Raw genomic sequence first — 22,098 nt, forward strand, 5'->3', positions numbered from 1 at the left:
TGCTGTGATTTTTAGACACAGATTTTTTTAAAAGGAAGAAATTCCAAAGTTTTGAGCTAATCAGCTTGTTTACACCTGAGGAAACAGGCCCAGGGAAGTTCATTGATGACCCAATGGTCACAGTATAAGAGAATATCAAGGTTAGAACCAGAACCTGGCTTTTGATTTCCAGTGAAGTGTTATTTTTCTTGTATCATTCCACTTCCTTACCTATGTGGAGTTTTGTAGTTATTTTTGGTATTGATTTAGTAATCAGATATTTTTCCTCATGTATGTGTTGATTAGCATTTATAATGTATAGAAAAATGTTACATGTAAATAGCTCTTAATATTTTATTCCATGATCTTAACATTTGGAATCCACACTTCCCAAGTAGACTAAATCCGTGGGCCTTCTGGTTAATATCCTTGTCTAAAATGGATTTTTAAAAAAAATTCTGGAGTAAATAACACATTTAATAAATTAATTTTAACCCTCAGAGAATCTGTGAGAATATAAATATAATTGAAAATTGAAGCATTTGTTCTTAATCTCTACTGAAAGACTTTAATCAGCATATCTGAAATTGTGGCCTCAGAAAAATGTAATATTTATGAGATCACAAATAACAGGATCTGTTAATGATGCCAATACTGCCTAAATAAAAACTGAATTTCACGTAAAAAGAGACAATGTAGAGAGACAAAAGCTATGTTAAAGTAAATGGCATAATTAAAGTATTACTCCTTTTTTATTTGTCCCCCGAATTAGCATTAAATCTGTATTCAAAATATTTCCTGATAAAAATTTTCCCTTGTTGAAGACCTAAACTATTAAGTAAATCCAAGTGACCTTACATCTTATTCTAGATGTTTTAAGAAAAGAATAAAAGGAGTGGGTTCCATTGATACATTCATTTTGTCCTAAGATTTTCTTAATATTGATTTTAAAGAATAAGATATAAGAAGATGAGATTATGGACAAATGGATTGAAATGAAGTGATTCAAAAGGATGTTAATCCAGAAAAGAAAGGATTATTTCAAAGTAGCAAAGGAAAGTCATATCTATCCTGTATTTTTAAACTGATGATTGAAGCATTTCCCTCTAATATTCTCATTTTGTTTGTGAAGTTATTTATAAGTTGAATTTTTATAAAATAAGTCATATTTTTATAGGCAACATATTTCCTTATTTTTAGAACTCAGTGGCAACTTCCTTTGTACCATGAATAATCAGACTAGTTTGTAAATTAAGAATTCTTCATAGGATATTAAACTCTTAAAATAAGAGTACACTAGTATGAGGAAACTAGTTAATAAATTTATAGACAACAGATGTATTCCCTAAACAACATTAATGCACTAATGATGGGATTTAGTTTTTACTTCATACTGAGAATTGTGGATAAGTGATAGATTAAAAAGTGTCAGTGTTTAGTAAGGATTTCCTAGGATCTTGCATATTATCTGTTAAATGTATTATAATATTTTAAAATAATTCAAAGTGTACTTTGTGGCTTATTCTTAGCTTAGATGTCTCTTAAATGTAATGTGACATACAGATGAGAAAACTTGTTCTAAAGACTTCTTCCTTCAGCTTAACAAAAGCCACCCATTTCACAGATGATTTAACTTTGATTAACTTACTCCATTGTAACAGATTATTCCAACAACTGGAATTTCATTCTTTGGTGTTACTTCTAGATGCAGCTTAATTGACAGAACTGCTTTTCTTTCCATCTCACCAAAATACATCACAATTTTGATGTTAGCTCAGTAAAAATTCAGTGGTTCATTAAACCTAGTCTTAGCATTCGTTGTCAAGGGATTTGTCACTTTAAAAGTAACTGCTACTTTTATGCGTTCTTACTGCTCAGTTTATAACCTTAAATCCCCTGTCAGAGAAAGCATGGAGTTAACCACTTAGCATACTGCAATGAATATTCATCAATAAATTGATGTGACATGGCAGTCCTATTTATCAGTCTTCTGCTCTGTTCCAATCCTTTTCAGTTTATTATAGCTTATCGTGTAGTCGGGACTAGCTCAGAAAGTCTCTAGAATTGTAATACTGTATTTCTGGTCATGTTAATAGTTTTTTAGTAGCTAATTGTATTAGCTTAAACAAGAAGTGTATTGGTTTCAGGGGAACATTCTCTAATCTGATGTTACTGATGTTAGGCATTTTTGGCAAATATTTGGTATATATATAGATAACTAGCTTTATAATAAAAATATTATGTTTTGTCCTTTTGAAGAACAGATCTTTTTTTAGTGTTCCTTGAATTTTTATTTAGCTTAGTCATTTTTATGAAGCTTGAGTTTAAGTATCTATCATAGTTTTAAAATCAGTTTTTAATTTATGTAGAAAGGGAGGTATGTACATTCATTATAAAATAAAATGCTGAAAAAGGTGTTTAAATAGATTATACTCATCATTCGACTAGAACTAAAACAGTCTATATGGGCAAATGCACATGGCGGATGCCATAAAGTAGGCAGGTACAGATCACTGCCTGGCACACTTCATCTGCATTTTACATTTTTTAAGGAAAAGAGTGTCTGTAAGCATGATCTTTTCTGTTAAATATGTAGATTGTGAGGTCGCTTAGCATGAAAGTACTGACCATATGCATTATGACAGGAATTTGACACCTGTCATTGGAAATAGTACTTAGAAGCCGTATAATGCAACAAAGTTGAAGGAGGAGCATGTGGTGTGGATAGGAGGCTGTAATTTATAATTCACAACGCTTACAGATGACCTGTGCAGGGTGGCTCAAACTCCCCACCTTTGATTTTAGGATCTACTTACAGTGAACCCTACTAGGTAAACAAAATTGATCAGGATAACTGATAGTATTAGCCAAAAATGGAAGAATATGTATTTCAGACTTTTAATTGAAGTAAATATCCTATTATTTCTAAAAGTCAACTTGTAAGTATAGTTAAAGTATTTTATTACATTACACCAGCAAGTGACTTTATGGTAGAATTTCACCATAATGTTTGAGCAGTATAGTATAGAATTGTTACCAGTTATACTGTTTTCAGATTAATAATCTGTTGTATATGAGAATTCATCTAGAAAGGAGTACTGTCTTTCTGTTTCTCTGTGTGATAATTTTGCCCAAAAAAAGGTTTCATTTTTTTAAGTAGCACAAAAGCTGTAATTGGCATGCTTTGTAAGGAAGTGTCAATGTGCAAGAGATTGGCGATCACTAAGAATTCTTTTACGTGTTCTTTCCCCTTTGCACCAACGCCTCCTCAGCGGGGTCACTGAGATCACTAGCTTTTCTTGAAATGGCCATTTTCACTGGCAGGTGCATTATACCCTGTATTTTCAGATTGTTTTTCCATTCTGAATGTTTGGCAGGTTGATTGCTCTGGCTGCATTGACGGAGAAAGGGCTGACAAATGCGGTTGGGCTGGCTGAAAAGACAGTGATTACTGTTTTCCTTTGTGGCTGATTGAGGCCCTTGAAAGGAAAAATTTTAACCTTCACCATTTGGTTCAAAAGTATGAGCATATATTGAAATCATTCGTGCCATTTATCCTAGTTCTGTAAACTTGTCAGAACGTAAAAATCGCTCAATTTCAAGTAATGTAGGATTGGCATACGTCATTATCATTTTGATTAAGTTGGAGGTTGTATCATTGTGTGCATTATACAGTGTCATTTAAAGCTTTCTTTCCTACAGGTACAGTTATATTTTTATTGCTTATACTATACAGTTAGAAAGATTTTCATAGCTCTTCAAACCTAACGCTATGTGTGTGGTTTGGCAGCTGGTGTGGCCTACAAGCTGCATTTTGTTTGCAGGGTAAAGGCTTAGCTGTAGGCCTCCTGGGGTGTGGGTAATTGCACAGGCTCGCCATTGGGGAGAGACAGGATTGGAAGCAGTCAAGCGGAAGAATGTTATGCCATCCCATTGCCACCTTGTGCAGAAAGACACAATCCCAGCAGTGCCATCTGGTTGTTGCTATCTAGTCAGCTGGCCTGGCTGCTGGGACCATGACTTGGCAGCTGGTTCCCATCCTTGACCATTCTTTTGTGTATGTCGTATGTGTGTGTGTTTTAGATAATTCTGAAACATGGGTCAGGGAAATGACTATAACTAACAAGTGAAGTCCCCTTATTGAATGGGCTCTCATTACTTGAGATGCTCTCTGCCACAGACGCCTGCTCCCATTCCCTTATAGACAAATGATATATCTGCTTAGGCCATAAAAACAAACATTTTCTTCATAAAGATCCATCTCAGTGTGGAGTGAAAGAGAAGGTGGGCAGAGTTGTATGTTCTATAACATTTAAAAATAACTAATTTAAAGTTACTTCCTAGTTCGGGGGTATGAGAGGAGATTTAGTAATTTTTAAAAGTCATAAACATTGTTTATTATCTCAATATATATTTTTATTCAGGTTAAGAAAAAATTATTTTAAGTGCTTATTGCCACATCATGTAACGGTAGATAATGAGACCTGTGTTTAAAATGACAGAATAGAAAATGTCTCATAGCTATTATCTTTAAAATTTGCCTCTCAAATAGCAACCTGAGAGTTAATGTAAGCCGTCTTTATGCCATAGGAAGACCCATTAGACACTGATGGTTTCGGATCACAAGTAAGCAGCCAGCTCTGTAGGCTCCTTTAGACATTTGATTTTTTTCATTTTGCAGCATTAATGTGTCAGCATGCTACATAAAACTATGTAGGAGTTTCATGTTGTTCTGTCTGGAATGATTAATGCTTGCAAGCTTTTAGAGATCTCCATGAGGAATTCATCTTAGTTGCTTATATATCTTATTTCAGTTTATGTAGCTACAGAATTTGATATGACTGTTGCTGAGTTTACCACATAGATATGTATAAAAACCAAGAAGTCCCACTTAATCCTTTTTTATAATTGCTTTGATGGAATTTATATTATTTGTACTTGTTCTGTCTTATCAGTGATTCACTTTTGCTTTTATCTAAAGAGTTGTGATACTTTCTGAAATAGTTCAGGAGTTTCATGAAAATAACATTTATGTTATTCTGTTTTTTCAGATGAAGAGGAGGAAGATGACGTAGTGACTCCTAAACCATCTATTGAACCTGAAGAAGAGAAAACATTAAAGAAGGATGAAGAAAGTGATAGTAAAGGTATAGTAAAGAATTTAACTTTTAAAAATTTTGTTGATTCCTGTTAAGATTGCTTTTATTATTTATGTATTAAGGTAGAATAAAATGCTTTAAATCAAAGAGGTGAACCTGCTTTAAAAAAAATGAGAGGCATTCATTGATCCAAATTGTAATAGTAAGTTGACATGATTTGAGTGACATAAATTAGGCTTCAGAAAAACATTTGTTTTCCAGCCCCACCTCATGAGCTGACTGAAGAAGAAAAGCAACAAATCTTACACTCTGAGGAATTTTTAAGTTTCTTTGACCATTCTACAAGAATTGTAGAAAGAGCTCTTTCTGAGCAGATTAACATCTTCTTTGACTACAGTGGAAGGGATCTGGAAGACAAAGAAGGGTAATGTTTAATTGCTAAAACTATGGCTTCCGCAATGTTAAATTACTTTAAGGGTGGGAAGTTATAACACAGTTTGTTTTTTATTTTTTGGCTTTGGTCTTTTTCTGTAGAGAGATTCAAGCAGGTGCTAAACTGTCATTAAATCGACAATTTTTTGACGAACGTTGGTCAAAGCATCGAGTTGTTAGTTGTTTGGATTGGTCATCTCAGGTAAATTATAACAAAATTGGTTGCTGTTAACTCAGTTTTGAATTATAATAAGCAGGTAGTTTTAATTTAATTATGAAAACTTTGTGTAACTAAATCAATAATATATCGTTTAAAATAACAATGGATGATTGTTCTAATGTTATGTTTGTCTTATGTACTTAGGAAGAAAGGATTAGAAACACTGTATTTAAAATTTAAGATTTTATTTATGCCACAGCCCAGTTTTACTAATTTCAGTTGCTCACCAAATCCTTTGGCTAGAATTGCAACACATGTTTTAATTAAATGTTTTAATGTTAAAACATTTTAAATAACTAACTGTACTACTTTAAAGTTGTACTAACGTCCCAGTGAGCATAACTCTAGAGATACATTTCTTGGTGAAGTGTTAGGAATTTGTATTTTCAGAATAATTTGGTAAAGACTGTTGAGTAACTAGGAATGTGAAACAGTTCTTATTACACATGACATTTTTTCCCTACTTGGTTCTTGTGAGCAGTACCCAGAGTTACTCGTGGCTTCCTATAACAACAATGAAGATGCTCCTCATGAGCCTGACGGTGTGGCCCTGGTATGGAATATGAAATACAAAAAAACCACCCCAGAGTATGTGTTCCATTGCCAGGTAAGATGGTCTTTTAGCAGTTTTCCCCAAGTTTAGGAATTCACTAATGAGTTTAGACAAGTGCCTTTTTTCTTTTCTTGTCAACAGAATGATTTCATTGGATTGGCATTTACTAAACCACCCTATATTTGCAAACAGATGTTAACAGAAAACTGAAGACTTCTCAGTTCAACATATTCTGCCTTTTCTAGCTTTTCTGACATCTCTTATGTTTAATCACACCTAAAGTCCTTTGCAGTTGTGATTTTCTGTTATTGTGATTGATTGTATAAAAGGAATCTTTTATAAAGTGTCTTTTCTACAGGGATTTTCTCAGGAACTTATTTGCTGAATATACAATTAGATGGTTGGCCCACTGAATTACTTAAACATGGCCCGAGGAGTTGGAACTAGATAGTTTTAAGTAGAAACATATGTTTGAAGTAGGAAACAGATGCAGATTTTTAAAGTGGATTTAGTGGAAGGTTAGAATTTGCAAGCCTTTCTGGTTGCATAAGTTATAATCTTTTAATAATATCGTAATTCTGCAAAAACACTTAACTGAATCAAAACTAGCATATACTCTGCTGTCAGATTACTGTCAGAGGCTAATGCAGAGCCTCAGTTATCTTTTGTTTTAATACTGTAATCAGATAAGTTTTTGCTTTCTTCAGTGAATTGCTTAAACATATTTATCTGAACAGTCATTAGATTTGACTTTGAAGCAAAACTATTCTAAAGATGTATTTTTATATTCTAAAACAAACTGAAATTTTTAAGTGGATTTATTTACTGGTTTCCCCTTATAGTAAAGGGGAAAATGTTTCGGATATAGATTTATTTTTTTTATAACTTGTCATGCTTCTTCCATTTGAACCTTAAGTATAAAAATCTTGCTTATTTGCAGTCAGCTGTTATGTCTGCTACATTTGCAAAATTTCATCCAAATCTGGTTGTTGGTGGTACATATTCAGGTCAAATTGTGCTTTGGGATAACCGTAGCAATAAAAGAACTCCAGTGCAAAGAACTCCACTGTCGGCTGCAGCACACACAGTAAGTAAAGAGGTTATTTCCATTAGATTTCTGTCCTCCTTCATGATAAAATACTTGGTGGTGTCTATCATAGTAGTCTCAAAATGTGTTTCCTTTGATGTGTGAATGAATTCCTCTTCATTAGCAACCAAGAATGAAGGCTTTTTTTTTAAATTTGTTTTATTAGAAATTCATCTCTCTTCTGAGATAATCTGTTAATCAACAGAATAGCATCGGACTTCACATTAAAAATGCCCTCAAGTTATGAGACTGTTTGGATATGAAACTGATTACCTATGATTATATGGTAAAAATTGTTTCTTTTTTTGGTAAGATCATCCCAGAAACTTCTTTACTGTCTCTTTCTTTAGCATCCTGTCTATTGTGTAAATGTTGTTGGAACACAGAATGCTCACAATCTGATTAGCATCTCTACTGATGGAAAAATTTGTTCATGGAGTCTGGACATGCTTTCCCATCCACAGGTAGGTAAAACTTGGAAAACTCTGAACATTTGAGGCAAATGTTGGGGTTTTTTTTAAGTCTATATAAACCCTAGCTTATGTTGTTTATAAATATTTTATAGTAACAGTTTATAAACCTAAACACGTATTAAAAATAGTTTGTGATATAGATACTTTACTTTCAAATCTGTTTCATTTAATCAAACTAAATTTACATAAATAGTATAATAAAAGAATTATTTACAAACTAAGACTAGAACTTTTTTTTAACATTTTTTATTGATTTATAATCATTTTACAATGTTGTGTCAAATAGACTAGAACTTTTTCTTTAAAAAATTAAAAACTACAAATTTACAAAGTAATGTCAATTTTCTTATTATGTAGGATAGCATGGAATTGGTTCATAAACAGTCAAAGGCAGTAGCTGTGACATCTATGTCTTTCCCCGTTGGAGATGTCAACAACTTTGTTGTTGGGAGTGAAGAAGGTTCTGTGTACACAGCATGCCGCCATGGCAGGTAAATCTAAACTGGAATTTGCAGTTATTTAAAATTCTCTCTTGAATAATCTCATTAAAACAAATTGCCTCTTATTCAAGTAGAAATCTGTCCTAGAGCCACTTGTTATTTGTGTCAAATTATTTAAGCTCAGGCATATAAAATTAAAACTTAAATACTTTTTTTAAATGAAAGTATTGGATCATGATGTGTTCTGGATTTTGAGGCTTGTGGTATGTTGTGATTTTTTTAAGTGTGCACATGTTCACAGGAGTTAGTTGTAGGAAATTACAAATACAAAATGCACATGCCATGTACTGACCTTTAAAGTTGTAAATTAAGATTTTTCAGCCAGTTTCCCATTTCGGTTTATTTGGATGTTGAGCCTTACTTCAGTCCCTCTGATAATTGTACAGTAATGTCACGTACACATTTTAAATTGACTAGTATTTCTCCTGCTGTTCAATCTGTTTTGAAATTGTCTAGCTGTACCTTATCAATTGCTTCCTTAAAAAAAAAAATTGAATGTCCAGATTTCATCTCAAATACAGATCACCTCCACTTTGAAGCTTTTGATTTAAAAGTAGCCAGATTTTTCTCTGTTACATGTAGCATCCCTTTGTCTCCATTCCACCACCTCAGAACCTCAGATATTGGACTTTTGAGTTCTGTCATCAATAGCATGATGTTTATGGTTCCAAAATGTACTTACTGCTCTAGTAGTTTTATCAAATGTGGATAGAGTAATACTCAACAGAAGTTATTCTGATGTGTTAATGAGCAAAGAGTTAAGTTGAAATTATGCCAAAGTGTAATAAGCCCATAACATGTATTTATAAGTGGTCTACCTACAAGAGATTTCCCTAACATTTTCACTCTTACGAAATAGCAAAGCTGGAATCAGTGAGATGTTTGAGGGACATCAAGGACCAATTACTGGCATCCATTGTCATGCAGCTGTTGGAGCAGTGGACTTCTCACATCTTTTTGTGACTTCATCATTTGACTGGACAGTAAAACTTTGGACAACTAAGGTATTCAAAAACATGTCTGCTCATGTGCTCAGGTTTCTGACACAAGGTGGTGCTCTAATACTACATGGGAAAGACAAAAAGCCTTCTAATAGCTTAGAATGATTTACTGATAGATCACACTCAGTAAGTTACACAGAACATGAGTGAACAACTGGATGTTGTAGTTTTTCCTAAAAGTATGCTGACAAGTGTAGTAACCCCACATATAACCAAGACCAGTCTTCCCACCACTTCAGGCTTTTCAAGCACAGAACTGCTTACCCTAAACTGAGCTGAGGGAAAAGCCCCTGAGGAGCTCACGTGGCACTCACATAGCTGTCGTACAGCCCAGTACAAAAGCTGTGCATTTGCTATTTGGGGAGCCTTTAGAAGCCGTTCAGAAGTGTAGTGGCTCACAGAACTGCTGGAAACTGGAGAAAAGCCATAAACACTGATGTACAGTAGTCCCGTACAATAAAGCTATACATAATAAACTTCAGTTATTAAGAAAGTATTGTGTAAATAACTCTATGTAAATACATTTTTTTGTTTTCCACAGTAAATATTTTGAGTAGTTTGGGTTTTAATGAGCTTCAAAAAAGGCATTCATGTCATAAAGTGCTTCCTGGTCCTCTGGCACTCCAGATAAACGTGACATTGCCCTGCCTCGTTGCAAGTCTCAGAGCAAATCCATCTAGGGGACGTTTCTTCCCATGATAGGCCTTGTAGTTTCATTTGACCCCATTTGAAAATTAAAGTGCCTTGATTTTGCTATCTAGCTTTTCTGCAGTGTTAACATTGTTGCTGGCAAAGCTGCATATTTTAAATATCAGATCTCTTTTTAAATTTTAAGCTGTATTTTTTTCATGTTTCCATCTGTCTTTTTCTAACATTATTTAATTCTTCAGTTTCTCTGAGAAAACCTAGTTCTCTTAAGAGATACTCATCACTATTACAGTGAACTCATATTTGATTATCAAATGCTGGCCTCAGAAGTCTGGGATGAACTCACTATTCACTCTTGCCCTTTCTTGATGCTTTCTTTCAGTCTAGTAGGAAGTGAGTTAGAAAACTTTGCTTCTAAAAGCTTGCCTTTTAAAATTGAGCGTTTTCAGGTTTGGCATTAATTAGTAGGCATAAAAATAGCTCTTAAGTCTAATGAAGGAAACATATAAAAAGTACTTAACACAGTGTCTATCACTTAACAGTTGTCATTCCGTTCCTCGTCTTCCCCTTCATGGGGATCAGACAGAGCCTGAATGCATTTTCTGTTTTCTTTCCTGGGTTGTTCTTGAATTTTTGTTCTTTGAATAAGGTTTATGCAGTGGAAAAAGGAAAAGGTAGAAGATTCTCACAACCATAAGCAAAGAAGTGCATAATCCAGCTAGTAAAACCAAAGCAAGATGCACAATTAGATGAGGCCAACTAGTTCTCTCTAGCCTGCAGACAGCCATATAACTGGCTAGATTTTTGGATGTGCTTTCACTTTAGTAATCCTTTATATAGACACAGGAGGTGTTACAGCTTTCTTAGATTGTTGGCCAGTTTCCTTTTTCAGTAATTGAAAAGAATCTTTTGTCTGTTTGTAGATTTATTATGATTTTTGATATCTCAGGGCTTCGGTTTGCCAGCCTTCTTTTAGCTTTAAATTTAATGCTTCCATTCATTACCAAACTGGACTGGAAAGTGGAGAGTTCATCTTGCCGAAACAAGAACAGAACTTCTATCTGTGATAGCAGACTGATTGACGCTTGCTTTTATGGTACTACACAGCTGGTTGATTGGTGGTTGATAATTTTTGTTCTTGTATTTTGCTGTATTCAACGTAGAACTGCCTTCTGAATAAGAGTGACAGGCAGGCGTATCTCTTTCTTGTTAATTGGGCTAGGCATTGCATCCTTCTGTGAGCTTCCTGTAGAAGACTCATTTATTCATTCAGCCATGATACGTGGAGAGCCCCACGCACATACATACATAGCTCTCCGATGTTAATGGCCGAAGGATGGGCCGACCCAGAACAGGGTGTTGTTATATATGCCCGAGAGCCCTCTAAAACTTTATCAGAAGAATTACCTTTTATTCTAACTTTTCTACACACAAGTAGTTCTACTCTGTGAAGGATGAGACAGCAACAATCTGTTACTGTTTTTTTAATCTGGCCATATGTGGCTCCCAGTGTCATTGTTTCAGTCTTGGATTTATGCTTTATAGTTAATTGTGTTGCTGGTATTCATTTCTACCCTGCCAAAAACTTGATACAGACTCTGTGCTTTACAACACAATAGTATGAATGACAGGCAAGGTTTTTAAATAATTTCGTCTTAAAAACATTGTTCCAATTCCATTTTAGTCTTTTTAAACGAGTATCTTCACATTCATGAATTTAACAAACTTTAATGTTTTTATTATCTGCCTCTACTTTTTTAGTGTTTTCTGACTCTAGGGTTTGAGCTCCCGTAAACTGAAAGAATGAATCATTTGATATTGCTTTATCTTTGTATCCTTTAAGCTCTGGCTCTGCCCCAATAGCCAAACAAGTTTGTTCTTTTTCTCCCTTTCTATAAGTCCTCCAAAAAAAAAAAAAATCCCTAGAAATCTTAATTTGGTACTGACTCAAATTTAGTTTAAAGTAATTTACTTCTGTAGTCTGCTTCTAATTTTTGCCTAGTCAGGAATTTTTAATGCAGTGACAGAGTTCTGGGTCATCAAATTGTTTTCATTACTTTTTTTGAACTGAGTTATTCTTAGTAAAGATGATAAACCAAGACAGAAGGTTTTCCACATTGGTGAAGTTTAATTTAAACCAACCAAGACATTGCTTCTAATATATTTGGAGAATACTGTTAACTTTTCAAAATACTAAATTTGAAAATTCACAACAGAAGCATTTTGGCAGACCTGAAAAATGGTAGGAAAAATACATGAGGAATAGAAGTTTCTTAAAGGTAACCTGAGGATTCCATAAGAGCTTGAGTAGGATTAGACTTGGTAAATGAGCTTATTGTTCCAACTGCATGTAACCAACTGGTACAGATTACTCTTAAAATATAAGAATTATTATTTGGGGAACAAAACGTTTTAATGTATGCACCGTATATTTCAGAACAAATGCCTTTCAGAGCCATGTTTACCATGAAGTGACAAAGTTATGGTCATTAATGTATTTCTTAGAATCATTAATGTAGTTCTCAGACTTTTGTAGCCCATATACACCTTCAAATTTTTTTCACAATTTCTGATGTCTTAAATTCCCCTTATTTGAATAGCTTACCTGTTTAACTCTTAGAGAATACCAGCATTAAAATAAGGTTAAAGAGATGTTACTGATGCTTATAATAGCAACTATGTACATATTAGACAAATTAAAAATTTAAAAATGCCTGATGCTTTGAAGTTAGGGTGTTTCTTGGGGAGTGCTGACTGACCATCAGGTCCCAGTCCTCTGTGGCAGCATTTCCCACAGTAACTTGCTACTGGCCAGTGTCCAGCCTACCCTTTGCATATTCAGAAACCCAGTTTTGTCAGTCTACTAGTTGATTATCTGGGGAGTGCTGACTGGAACTCACAGGCTCCTAAGACACTGAATAATTGGAGAAGGTCAATTTATTAATTTAGAGTGAGAAACAACTGCCAGAAGGCCTAGATACTCATGCTGACCTGACCAACTCACTGTTTCGCTGTAGACAATCCACATGGGAAGCCAAATTATAATCAGAAGGTTGCTTAGTGAGCAAGGAATTGGAACAAAAGAAGTTTTCTAATTTGAATGTTTAATGGCATCAAGCAAAGATAGCCTGATTCATTCATCCTCACACAGAGGTAACCTTACCATGGGTGGTAATTCTCAGAATCCATTGGCTGAGGCTCTTTTCCTGAAGCACTGTTGAATTGGGTACTATCTTCATTTTTCTTGTAAGACTGCTGCTCTGTATTTCCATTGCTTTTAATAGACACATATTCCTTCTCAAAAAGTTAGTATCTTCAGTCAGGTATAAGGTATAAATACCTTATATAGAAAGATATTTCTGACCTTGGAATTATTTCTTTCTAAGGAGAATCTGTTTATTTCTGTTTTGATTCAAGTGAGGACATATTTATTTCCCAGTTATTGTTATGTTCATGTATTTACTGTAAGGGACTCTTTTGATTATTAATCTAGAACTTCTCAGTTACCCCAGAAAAATACAGAATTACTGTCTTAGTTTCCTGTTTGCCCTAACAAAGTGCCACAAACTTGGTGCCTTAAAACAATGGAAACTTATTCTCTCACAGGAGGCTAGAAGTCTGAGATCAAGATGTTGGCAAGGTTGGTGACTTTTGGAGGCCCTGAGGGAGAATCTGTCCCTCTCTTCTGTGCCTCTTTCCTAGCTTCTGGTGGTAGCCAGCAATCCTGGTGCTTTTTGGCTTGTAGCTGTGTCAGTCCAGTCTCTGCCTGTCATCTCGTGGCAATTTCTGTCTCATCTAAATTTTTCTCTTTTATTTTAAGACAACAGTTATGCTAGATTTAGGGCCTACTCTCAGCATATAACCTCAGCTTAATTTGATTACATCTGTAAAGCCCCCTTTCCCAAATACTGTTATATTTAACATCTGGGATGGACATTGGGGACGGGGGGTGGGGCACGGATGGGTGACACTGTTCAACCTAGTACATAACTGTAAAGAACTCAGAAAAAGTATGTAAAAAAGTTTTGTCCTTTGACCATACTGTGTTTATTTTCACCACTGTACTGCGGTAAGCTGCCTTTGATTATTCAAATGCTGTCTATCACTCAAAGAAGCCCTTTGTTTTGATTCATTCTTTGGGCAGATATGTTTACAAACCCTTTTTTTTGTAAGAACTAGAGTTGCAGCGACCTTTAGACATCATCTAATTCAGCAGTTCTCAGTTTTGGTCACATGAGAATCATCTCGGCAATTTTCAAAACTTTTAGTGCTCACCTGGCATCCCAGGCCGATTAAATCAGAATATCTAAGTAGACCTAGGCAAGACAAAATTTTTTAAGTCCCTCCAGAGTTAGGGGGATTACAGTGTATACTCAAGATTCCGAACCACTGATACAGAATCTTTGTTTTCTAAATAAGGGTATAGGGGCCTGGAACGATGAGACAGCTTTTCCAAAGCCTTAAAACTAGTTATTGGTTGCCCTGTAATTCCCATGCCCTTGTTCAGCTCTTCACCATGGTCTCTCTGCCATTTAGGCAGTTTTCTTCAAGTTAAGAAAGAATATTACTATTAAAAAGTACTTTAAATGATCCACTTGAGATTTTGATTGCAGTATCATATATAAAATTAACATATTATAAAACAGTGTTTGGTGGTGTGTGTGTGTGTGTGTGCTTTATTTCTCTTTGAGGGGGAAAATTGTTAATTCTTGGATGACTATGTTTTTTAAATTAAACTTGAAAAAAAAATCACAAAAAGTTTCTAATCACATTTAAAAATTTGGGAACATGTTGCCATTTATTATGTTTTTATTTTTAGTACAATCTTTTACCCAGTTATAATGCATCCTGCTTTTTTCTCTGGCTGCATCATAGTCCACTGATTAGATGAAATATTCTATCTAATGATTTCTGAGGTATTTAGCAATCTTCTTTTTCATTGTAAATATAATTTTTAATATAAGTTTTAATCTTAATTTACATATTACACTTTTCACATTTTATAAAAATGGAATTACATAATATGTACTTATTCATGTCTGGCTGTTTTGCTCAACATTATGTTTGTGAGGGTCATTTATACTGTTGAGTGTAGTTGTAGATTGTTCATCTTCTCAGCTGTCCTGTTAGTTTCTTACAGTCTGGATTTTGCATTCTTATGGAATTGTTCATATTATTGGCTATAGTTGTAGACTGTTTACAGTTCTGTAAAGAGAAGCTGACCCCCTCATGAATCACTCGGTGTCCCCTAGTCCTTACGTTGATGTCTGATTGTTTTGGTCGTCTGAGTCTCATTCTGCAGTAGATTTCGCAGGAGATGGTTGCCGGTGCATTATTCCTGTATTCACAAGTCCATCTGTTTATGAAGGTCAGTTTGCCAGTATATAAAAGCCACAATTTGCCCTTTTTTTGATTACCTTAAATATGTTACTCTGTTGTGTTCTGGCAAAAGGCATTGCCAGAAAGTCAGATGAAAATCTGATTTTCTTTGCTTTGCTCATGAATTGGTCTTCTTAAAAAATCTAGGTGTTCAAATGATTTTTTTTAAAGGGTCCATTTTCCTAGATACATAGAATACTCTTCAATATGTAGTTTCAAGCTGTCTTTTATTTTAAGAGAGTTCTCTTAAATTATTACTTTTGTGTTTCTTCTACAATATTGCTTTGCTCTTCTTGTTTAGAGCCTATTACAGATCTTTGTTAATCTTTTCTGTGACTTTTTAAAAAATTCACTTTATCTCTTCTTTCTTTTTTAAAATAACAGTATTATTGAGATACAATTCATATACCATAAACTTCACTCTTTTAAAATGTACTTTTAAAATGTACATTTTAAAATGTAGTAGTTTTTAGTTTCTATTACAGCCTCCTGGTGGTGTGAAAATATCTCCTTGTCATTGTGATCTGCATTCTCTTGATGGATAATGATGTTGATAATCTTTTCAAGTGCTTATTTGTATTTGGAAATCTTCTTTGGAGAAATGTCTGTTCAAATCCTTTGCCTAATTTTTAATTGGGTTATTTGCCTTTTTATTAAAGTGTTGTAAAAGTTCTAGATACAAGTCACTTATCAGAGATGTGATTTCCAGACATGTTCTCCCATTGTGTCGATTGTCTTTTCACTTTTTTGAGGGTGTTTGAAGCAAAAGATACTCAATTTTGATAAAGCCCAATTTATTTACTTTTTATTTCTAAATTTTTTCGCCATTTGTGCTTCTGTTTTCTCATATAAGAAACTATCGCCACATCCAGGGTCACAAAGATTTCTCCTATGTTTTCTCCTTAGTTTTATAGTTTTACCTCTTAAGTTTAGATCTAAGATATATTTTGAGTTAATTTCTATGTATGGTGTGAGGAAGGAGGGGACCAGCGTCATCCTTTTGCATGTGTATATCCAGTTGTCCCAGTATCATTTGTTGAAAAGAGTATTCTTTCCCTTGTCATCACATTGTTATTAAAGATCTGACATACTAACTTTGTGTGATATTGGACTGCAGTTCTTTTTGTTGCTTATTGTCTACTAGTGAAATGAGTTTTTCTCTACTTTTAGGAGAGGGGGAATGGGCAGATAGCTTTTCTAGTGTCATTGTCTAGATTAAAGCTCTCTCTTCTATGTTTTTTGCAAAGTGAATATGTATCTATCTGTCTTGTACTTTCTGAGAGGTACCTTTTCTATTCCTCTCCACCACCTTTATTTGAATCTTCTCTCTTTCTTTTGTCCCTATTGTGTTGTATTCCACAACTTGGATTCTACTCCCAGCAGTTTCTTTTCAGTGAGACTTTATCTTGAAAGGGAGTTTTGGTTTGTTAATTTTGTGAGCTTACCAGGTTCAGACTGCACCATTAGACCTGGCTAATATCACACTGGAGTCTGCTTGTAATTATTTATAAATGGAATTGTCTTAAACTCCCCGTCCTAGTCTCTGCTGCTGTTCTCACACTGGCCCCCACCCTGTCCAGTGAGTGTCTGCCGTTGACTTTGAGGCTCTTCTCCAGCTGTTAGAAGCCTTTGTGCCTTCCCACCCTTCTTCCCACACAGATGTACTGTGTGGATGTTGGCAGTTGTCAGAGGTCTCTTTCCACCTGCTTATGTTTGCAGCTTTGTCTCTTGGTTTTGTTATAGATGTTGTCTGTGAATCTCTGGTTTTGCTATCCCCATTGCTTTGTCTGGGTTTATGGGGAGGTTTAGAGGAGACTCCAAAAGTACACTGCCATTGCTCTCATCTTCCCAGAATCCTCTCGTTGATCAATGTTTTTTAAGCACACTTTATTCCTTTTTAAAACAGTTTGGTGAATACAAGTTAAAAAGAAAGTGCAGTCCAGTTGTTGGTTCTTAGTTCATAATTCCAGGTAATTGTGTAGTAAAACAAATTACAGGAACTTGTTCTAGGCTGAGTTAAATATCATAAAATGTTGTCATACCTGTTAAATGTACATTATATTTTGACTGTGCTAAAAGTCAACTTTTCCCTTTCAGAATAACAAGCCTTTGTACTCATTTGAGGATAATTCAGACTATGTTTATGATGTTATGTGGTCACCTACCCACCCAGCCCTGTTCGCCTGTGTGGACGGCATGGGGAGGCTGGATTTGTGGAATCTCAATAATGACACAGAGGTGAGCTGGAAGATAACAAAAATTGCACTGAAAAATAGAAAATTGGAGATTTATTGAATAATTTGTGGAATTCCTTTTATCCCAAGGAATGTAAAAGGGCTCTGTGATTGTAGCTTCATCACAAAGAAACCAAATAAGCTTTGTACCCTAAATAATAAACAGCATGCTGTGCAGAACTGAAGGGAGAAATAATGTTGCCAAGAGCACTGGGGCATTTGCTTTTACTTCTGAGAGGCACTATCATGTCCCTAGTGTCCTGGCAAAGTCTCATTCACAAGGCAACTGGGATATTGTTCACTCACAGGCTAGAAAGCAGGTAGTTTCAGACTGTGGATGTATGTTAACCTTAATTCTGAACTTCTGAATTCTCTCTTAGCCTTGTAGAACCTGTATGTCATCCATAAAGATTAGTGTTAGCCACCTTACTTGAATGTAGGAAAATGTATTCTGATGACATGTTCCATGAAAGATTGAAAACAGTGTTACTGTAAAATGAATATAGAAACTATCAAAAGATTTCCTGATTGCTATACTAATATCACTTACTGGCAATGAAATTTCACTGCAGATATTATTTATTTCTGATCATGTTTATTTTTACCAACGTAGAGAGGCTTAAAGTGTTGTTAGAGTTCTGTATTTCTACATGATAGTAAAAAGTAATTTCTACGTGATAGTAAGAAAGTTTCTTGGTGCCTCCTCCCAAAACCGACTCTTTCCTACAGCCCTTCATATTTCTAGTGGCAAGTGTCCAAAAATCCCTTGAAGTGAAATAGTTGAAAATACAGGACAAAGAAGTTACATATTGGAAATGTAAGAATTTTAATGCTCGTTTAGTAGTTCAAGGAGGAGCATTCACTAACTGCTCGGAAAAGGTATTAAGCCCTGGCTAGATGATTGGAGTTGATTATACATTTCTAACTACCTAGAGTAATACCAATTTTATTTTCCTATTTTGGATTTTTGTGTTAGACATGTGTGCTACAATTAAATTGGGATCTTTCCTGTAATCACTAATGCAAAGAATATATCCAAGTTATACTTTATCTCTTACAACAATTTTGGCATTCTGGAGGGTTAAATAAATCATTTGGGGATGACTGGTGTCAGAAGGATTATTTTTAATCAGATTTCAAAAAAATTTTTTTTAATGTTATTGTGATTCTAGTCTGAGTCAAACACTGAATGTTTGCTCTGCATGTGGCAAATAACCTCTTTTCCCTCAGCATAGGAGATGTACAGTCAGATTCCAAGGTGATTGTACTGGTGCCATCATCCTGCCATGCTCCAGACAGTTCCTGGGAACAAGGGTTTTGAACAGACCCATACTGCACCTTCAGTATGAACTGTCTCTAGGAACTGTGGATCAAATCACAGGTTGTAGCTGACAGAGATGCAAGCTACAAAAGTAATTCCTGTCCTCTAAAATTGAACCATAATCTGTTTATGAAGGCTTTTGTGATGTTTCTTTAAATGAGGTTTTGGCCATCTGTTTCCAAACAGCTTGACTTCTTAAAGAAGTTAAAACAACAAGGGATCCTTTATTAAAGAGAAGATCTTTCAAAATGATGTATCCAGTCATGTGAAAATTTCTTTACATAAGGGCTTATTTTCCCAAACCACTTACAAGGATTGACTACAGTGTCATTCAGAATGTATCACTGAACAGGAAGAAAGTTGGGAAAACTCTTTATCTATCTTCATCTTTGTTTTAAAAAAGTAACCAGATTGAAGAAAGAGTTACTGTTTTACATGTTTATAGAAATCCTGATGAAACTTTTAACACTGCCCTATATTTTAAATGACTCTAGGTACCAACTGCCAGCATTTCTGTGGAGGGTAATCCTGCTCTTAATCGTGTAAGATGGACCCATTCTGGAAGAGAGATTGCCGTGGGTGATTCTGAAGGACAGATTGTTATATATGATGTGGGAGAGGTATGGGGCTCACTGCCTATAATTTTGACACATCTGTTTAGCTTTCACGGCATTGTAGCGACAGTATCTGTGTGGCTAAAACTAGTCTTTGAAGTTTATGAATTGTATAAACCATATGACTGTAGAGATAAAACTTATTTTCACCACAGAAGCAACTCTTGAGATTAATTTTCTTTCTAACTGGATGTCCTGTGTCCCCATTCAACAGATTTTGAGGGTAATAATTGTATGTTGGGCAGTACCTTCAAGCATGCATGGCTGGAAATGAGAAATTCTACAGGCAGAAGAAATTTAGAGTTACAGTTGGACTTCGGGGCTTTACAGAATTGACATTAAGATTTTATTTTTCTGCGTTTGTAGATTTGTTTGGGCCAGGTAGTGGAAATCAAAAGTATTATCTTTTGAGAGTTATCTGATGACTGTGTGAAATGTGACTCCTGACTCCTTGAGTCTTGTTGCAGAACCATTATGATTAAACCCAGCAGGCTGAGTTGCAGCTCTCTCATCTTTACTGCTTGAGTTGACCATATACAGTGCCCAAGAGTGATCTCTTCCACTTTAGCCCTTGCCGGCACTGTGGTCACTTTCTTTTGCTGTGCCTTATGGTTCCCCGTCCTCTCAGGAAACCCCACAGCCTCTAGCAATGGAATCTGGAGGGCAGTAGACTGAATCGTTTAGAGCAGCCAATTGAACCGTCTGCACAGATGGACTCGCCCTGTATCTGTACTGTCCAGTATGGTAGCTGCTAGCCACATTTGGCTGTTGAACACTAAAACTGCGTCTAGTAGAACGGAAGAACTGAATTCTTAATTTTATTTAACTTTAAGTAATTTAAATGTAAACAGTCACGTGTCTGGTAGCTACTGTATTGGATATCACAGCCCAATCTAGTCTAAACTCATGTGGTAGATGTAGAAGCAGGCACATCCATTTACTATACTGAATGCTTTGTGCCCTAATATGGCAGTGTCAGATCCCGCCAATATTATGACAGTTGTCAAAAACGTTTGATCATCGACTGCTGTAGGCACAAACATCACAAGCCACCTTTCCACTTTTGCTGTTGGTACATCACTAAAGTGGTAAAGTCGTATACCTTTTGATGAAGGAATGAAGATATCTAGAAAGGTTGTCTTACATTCCAAACAAAAATAAATATTTAAAAGAAACCAGCTCTTATGAACCCATGCTTCAAAAACGATTTCGTACTAGGAATGGTGCAAGAAGTAAAAAATTGCAAGGAATTCCAGCCCATCAGCAAAATCCATGAGATGCTGCATAGGAGTTATACTTATAGAGCATCATTGTCATTCTTTTGCATGGATAGTGATAATAGCAAAGTCATTTCTGAAGCTGTCACAATACACTTCACAAACACTGTCTTTTGTTTGGAAATGTTATAAATCATTGGTATAGTCTGTGTAATTATGGAAAGGCCATTCAGGTCAATTATTACTTTTTAATGAAAAAACTATTTGAAAACAAACTGAATAATAGTGGGTAAGATGATCTTTTATTTCAGTGTACATAAAACATTGTATTTTTCTTCAACAGCAGATTGCTGTCCCCCGAAATGATGAATGGGCACGATTTGGCCGAACACTTGCAGAAATTAATGCAAACCGAGCAGATGCAGAGGAGGAAGCAGCTACCCGAATACCTGCTTAGCTCCTGAAAAGAATATGTAATGTAGCCTTAGTGGATTTGGGGATGACTAAGTAGATCCTAAGACTATTTGCATGCTCCTGTCTGAATGATAATTAAAAGGAAATTTCGGGGATTAAAGTGTGGATATAATGCTGCAAGCAAATCTTACAGTGTCCCTTTTTATATAACATGCATCTTGTTTTGGATTTGTGTCATTTTTAATACAGCTGATTGACTTTCCAGAATGCAGCCTTTTCTGAATTCTTATACACTGGTGTATATTTAGTATTATTCTTTTTGAATTCTTTTCAACGTGTAACACTATTTACAGTTATTTCTAAGAGCACAGATTAAATAAGTTCTGCATATTTTTAAATAATCACAATTCCCTGTTATACTGGTAATGGTCTCACTAACCATAATATGTAGGAACATTGTTTATTCTTAGCCATAGCATGCATACATCTATCCAGTTCTATTCTGACATTCTTTTTTCTCTATAATTCATGTGGTAACTATCCATAAATAAAAACAAATATGCTTTAACTTTTCAAATTTTCATTTTGATTTACTCCTTGCAATTAAAAATTTCCTGTCTTTTATAAAGTGTCGTTTGTTCATATCTTTAAGCTCCTTTTGTAAGCAGCCACCTCAAATCTCATAAAACTTTGTGCCTTAAATACCCCATACCATACAGTATACTGTAGATTTCCCAGTGTATTATGAACTGATGTTTGGATAATCTGTCAGTGAAAAAAATTTCTCCTAGGTTAACTTTTGTTTTACTCCCTTATTTTATTTCCATTTAAGATACATTTAAAGAGTAAACAGAAAGCTGCCTATTATTTTCACTGAGTGAGATTACTAGTATGTGAGCCCTCTGAGACTGAAACTGCCTTTGAGAG

The 22,098-nt window shown here is 35.0% G+C and overlaps 1 protein-coding gene across 9 annotated transcripts in view; it reads left to right on the forward strand.

The window, feature by feature from the left end:
- The window catches only part of DYNC1I2 (dynein cytoplasmic 1 intermediate chain 2), a 46,229-nt gene extending 24,490 nt beyond the window's left edge, over positions 1 to 21,739 (forward strand). For 5 of the 9 annotated variants that reach the window (XM_031678352.2, XM_006213953.4, XM_006213954.4 and 2 more), the window contains 11 exons: positions 5,031 to 5,126; positions 5,340 to 5,502; positions 5,613 to 5,712; positions 6,212 to 6,337; positions 7,224 to 7,370; positions 7,721 to 7,834; positions 8,201 to 8,334; positions 9,203 to 9,347; positions 17,469 to 17,609; positions 19,421 to 19,546; positions 21,101 to 21,739. In XM_031678352.2, coding sequence (XP_031534212.2) covers positions 5,031 to 5,126; positions 5,340 to 5,502; positions 5,613 to 5,712; positions 6,212 to 6,337; positions 7,224 to 7,370; positions 7,721 to 7,834; positions 8,201 to 8,334; positions 9,203 to 9,347; positions 17,469 to 17,609; positions 19,421 to 19,546; positions 21,101 to 21,214 — 1,406 coding nt within the window. In that variant the 3' untranslated portion in view covers positions 21,215 to 21,739. The remainder of the gene's footprint in view (positions 1 to 5,030; positions 5,127 to 5,339; positions 5,503 to 5,612; positions 5,713 to 6,211; positions 6,338 to 7,223; positions 7,371 to 7,720; positions 7,835 to 8,200; positions 8,335 to 9,202; positions 9,348 to 17,468; positions 17,610 to 19,420; positions 19,547 to 21,100) is intronic. The other 4 variants (XM_072961153.1, XM_006213955.4, XM_031678351.2 and 1 more) reach the window with 2 other exon arrangements.
- The last annotated feature ends 359 nt before the right edge of the window (positions 21,740 to 22,098 follow it).

Source organism: Vicugna pacos, chromosome 5 (assembly GCF_048564905.1).
Source record: "Vicugna pacos chromosome 5, VicPac4, whole genome shotgun sequence".
Taxonomy (NCBI): Eukaryota; Metazoa; Chordata; class Mammalia; order Artiodactyla; family Camelidae; genus Vicugna; species Vicugna pacos.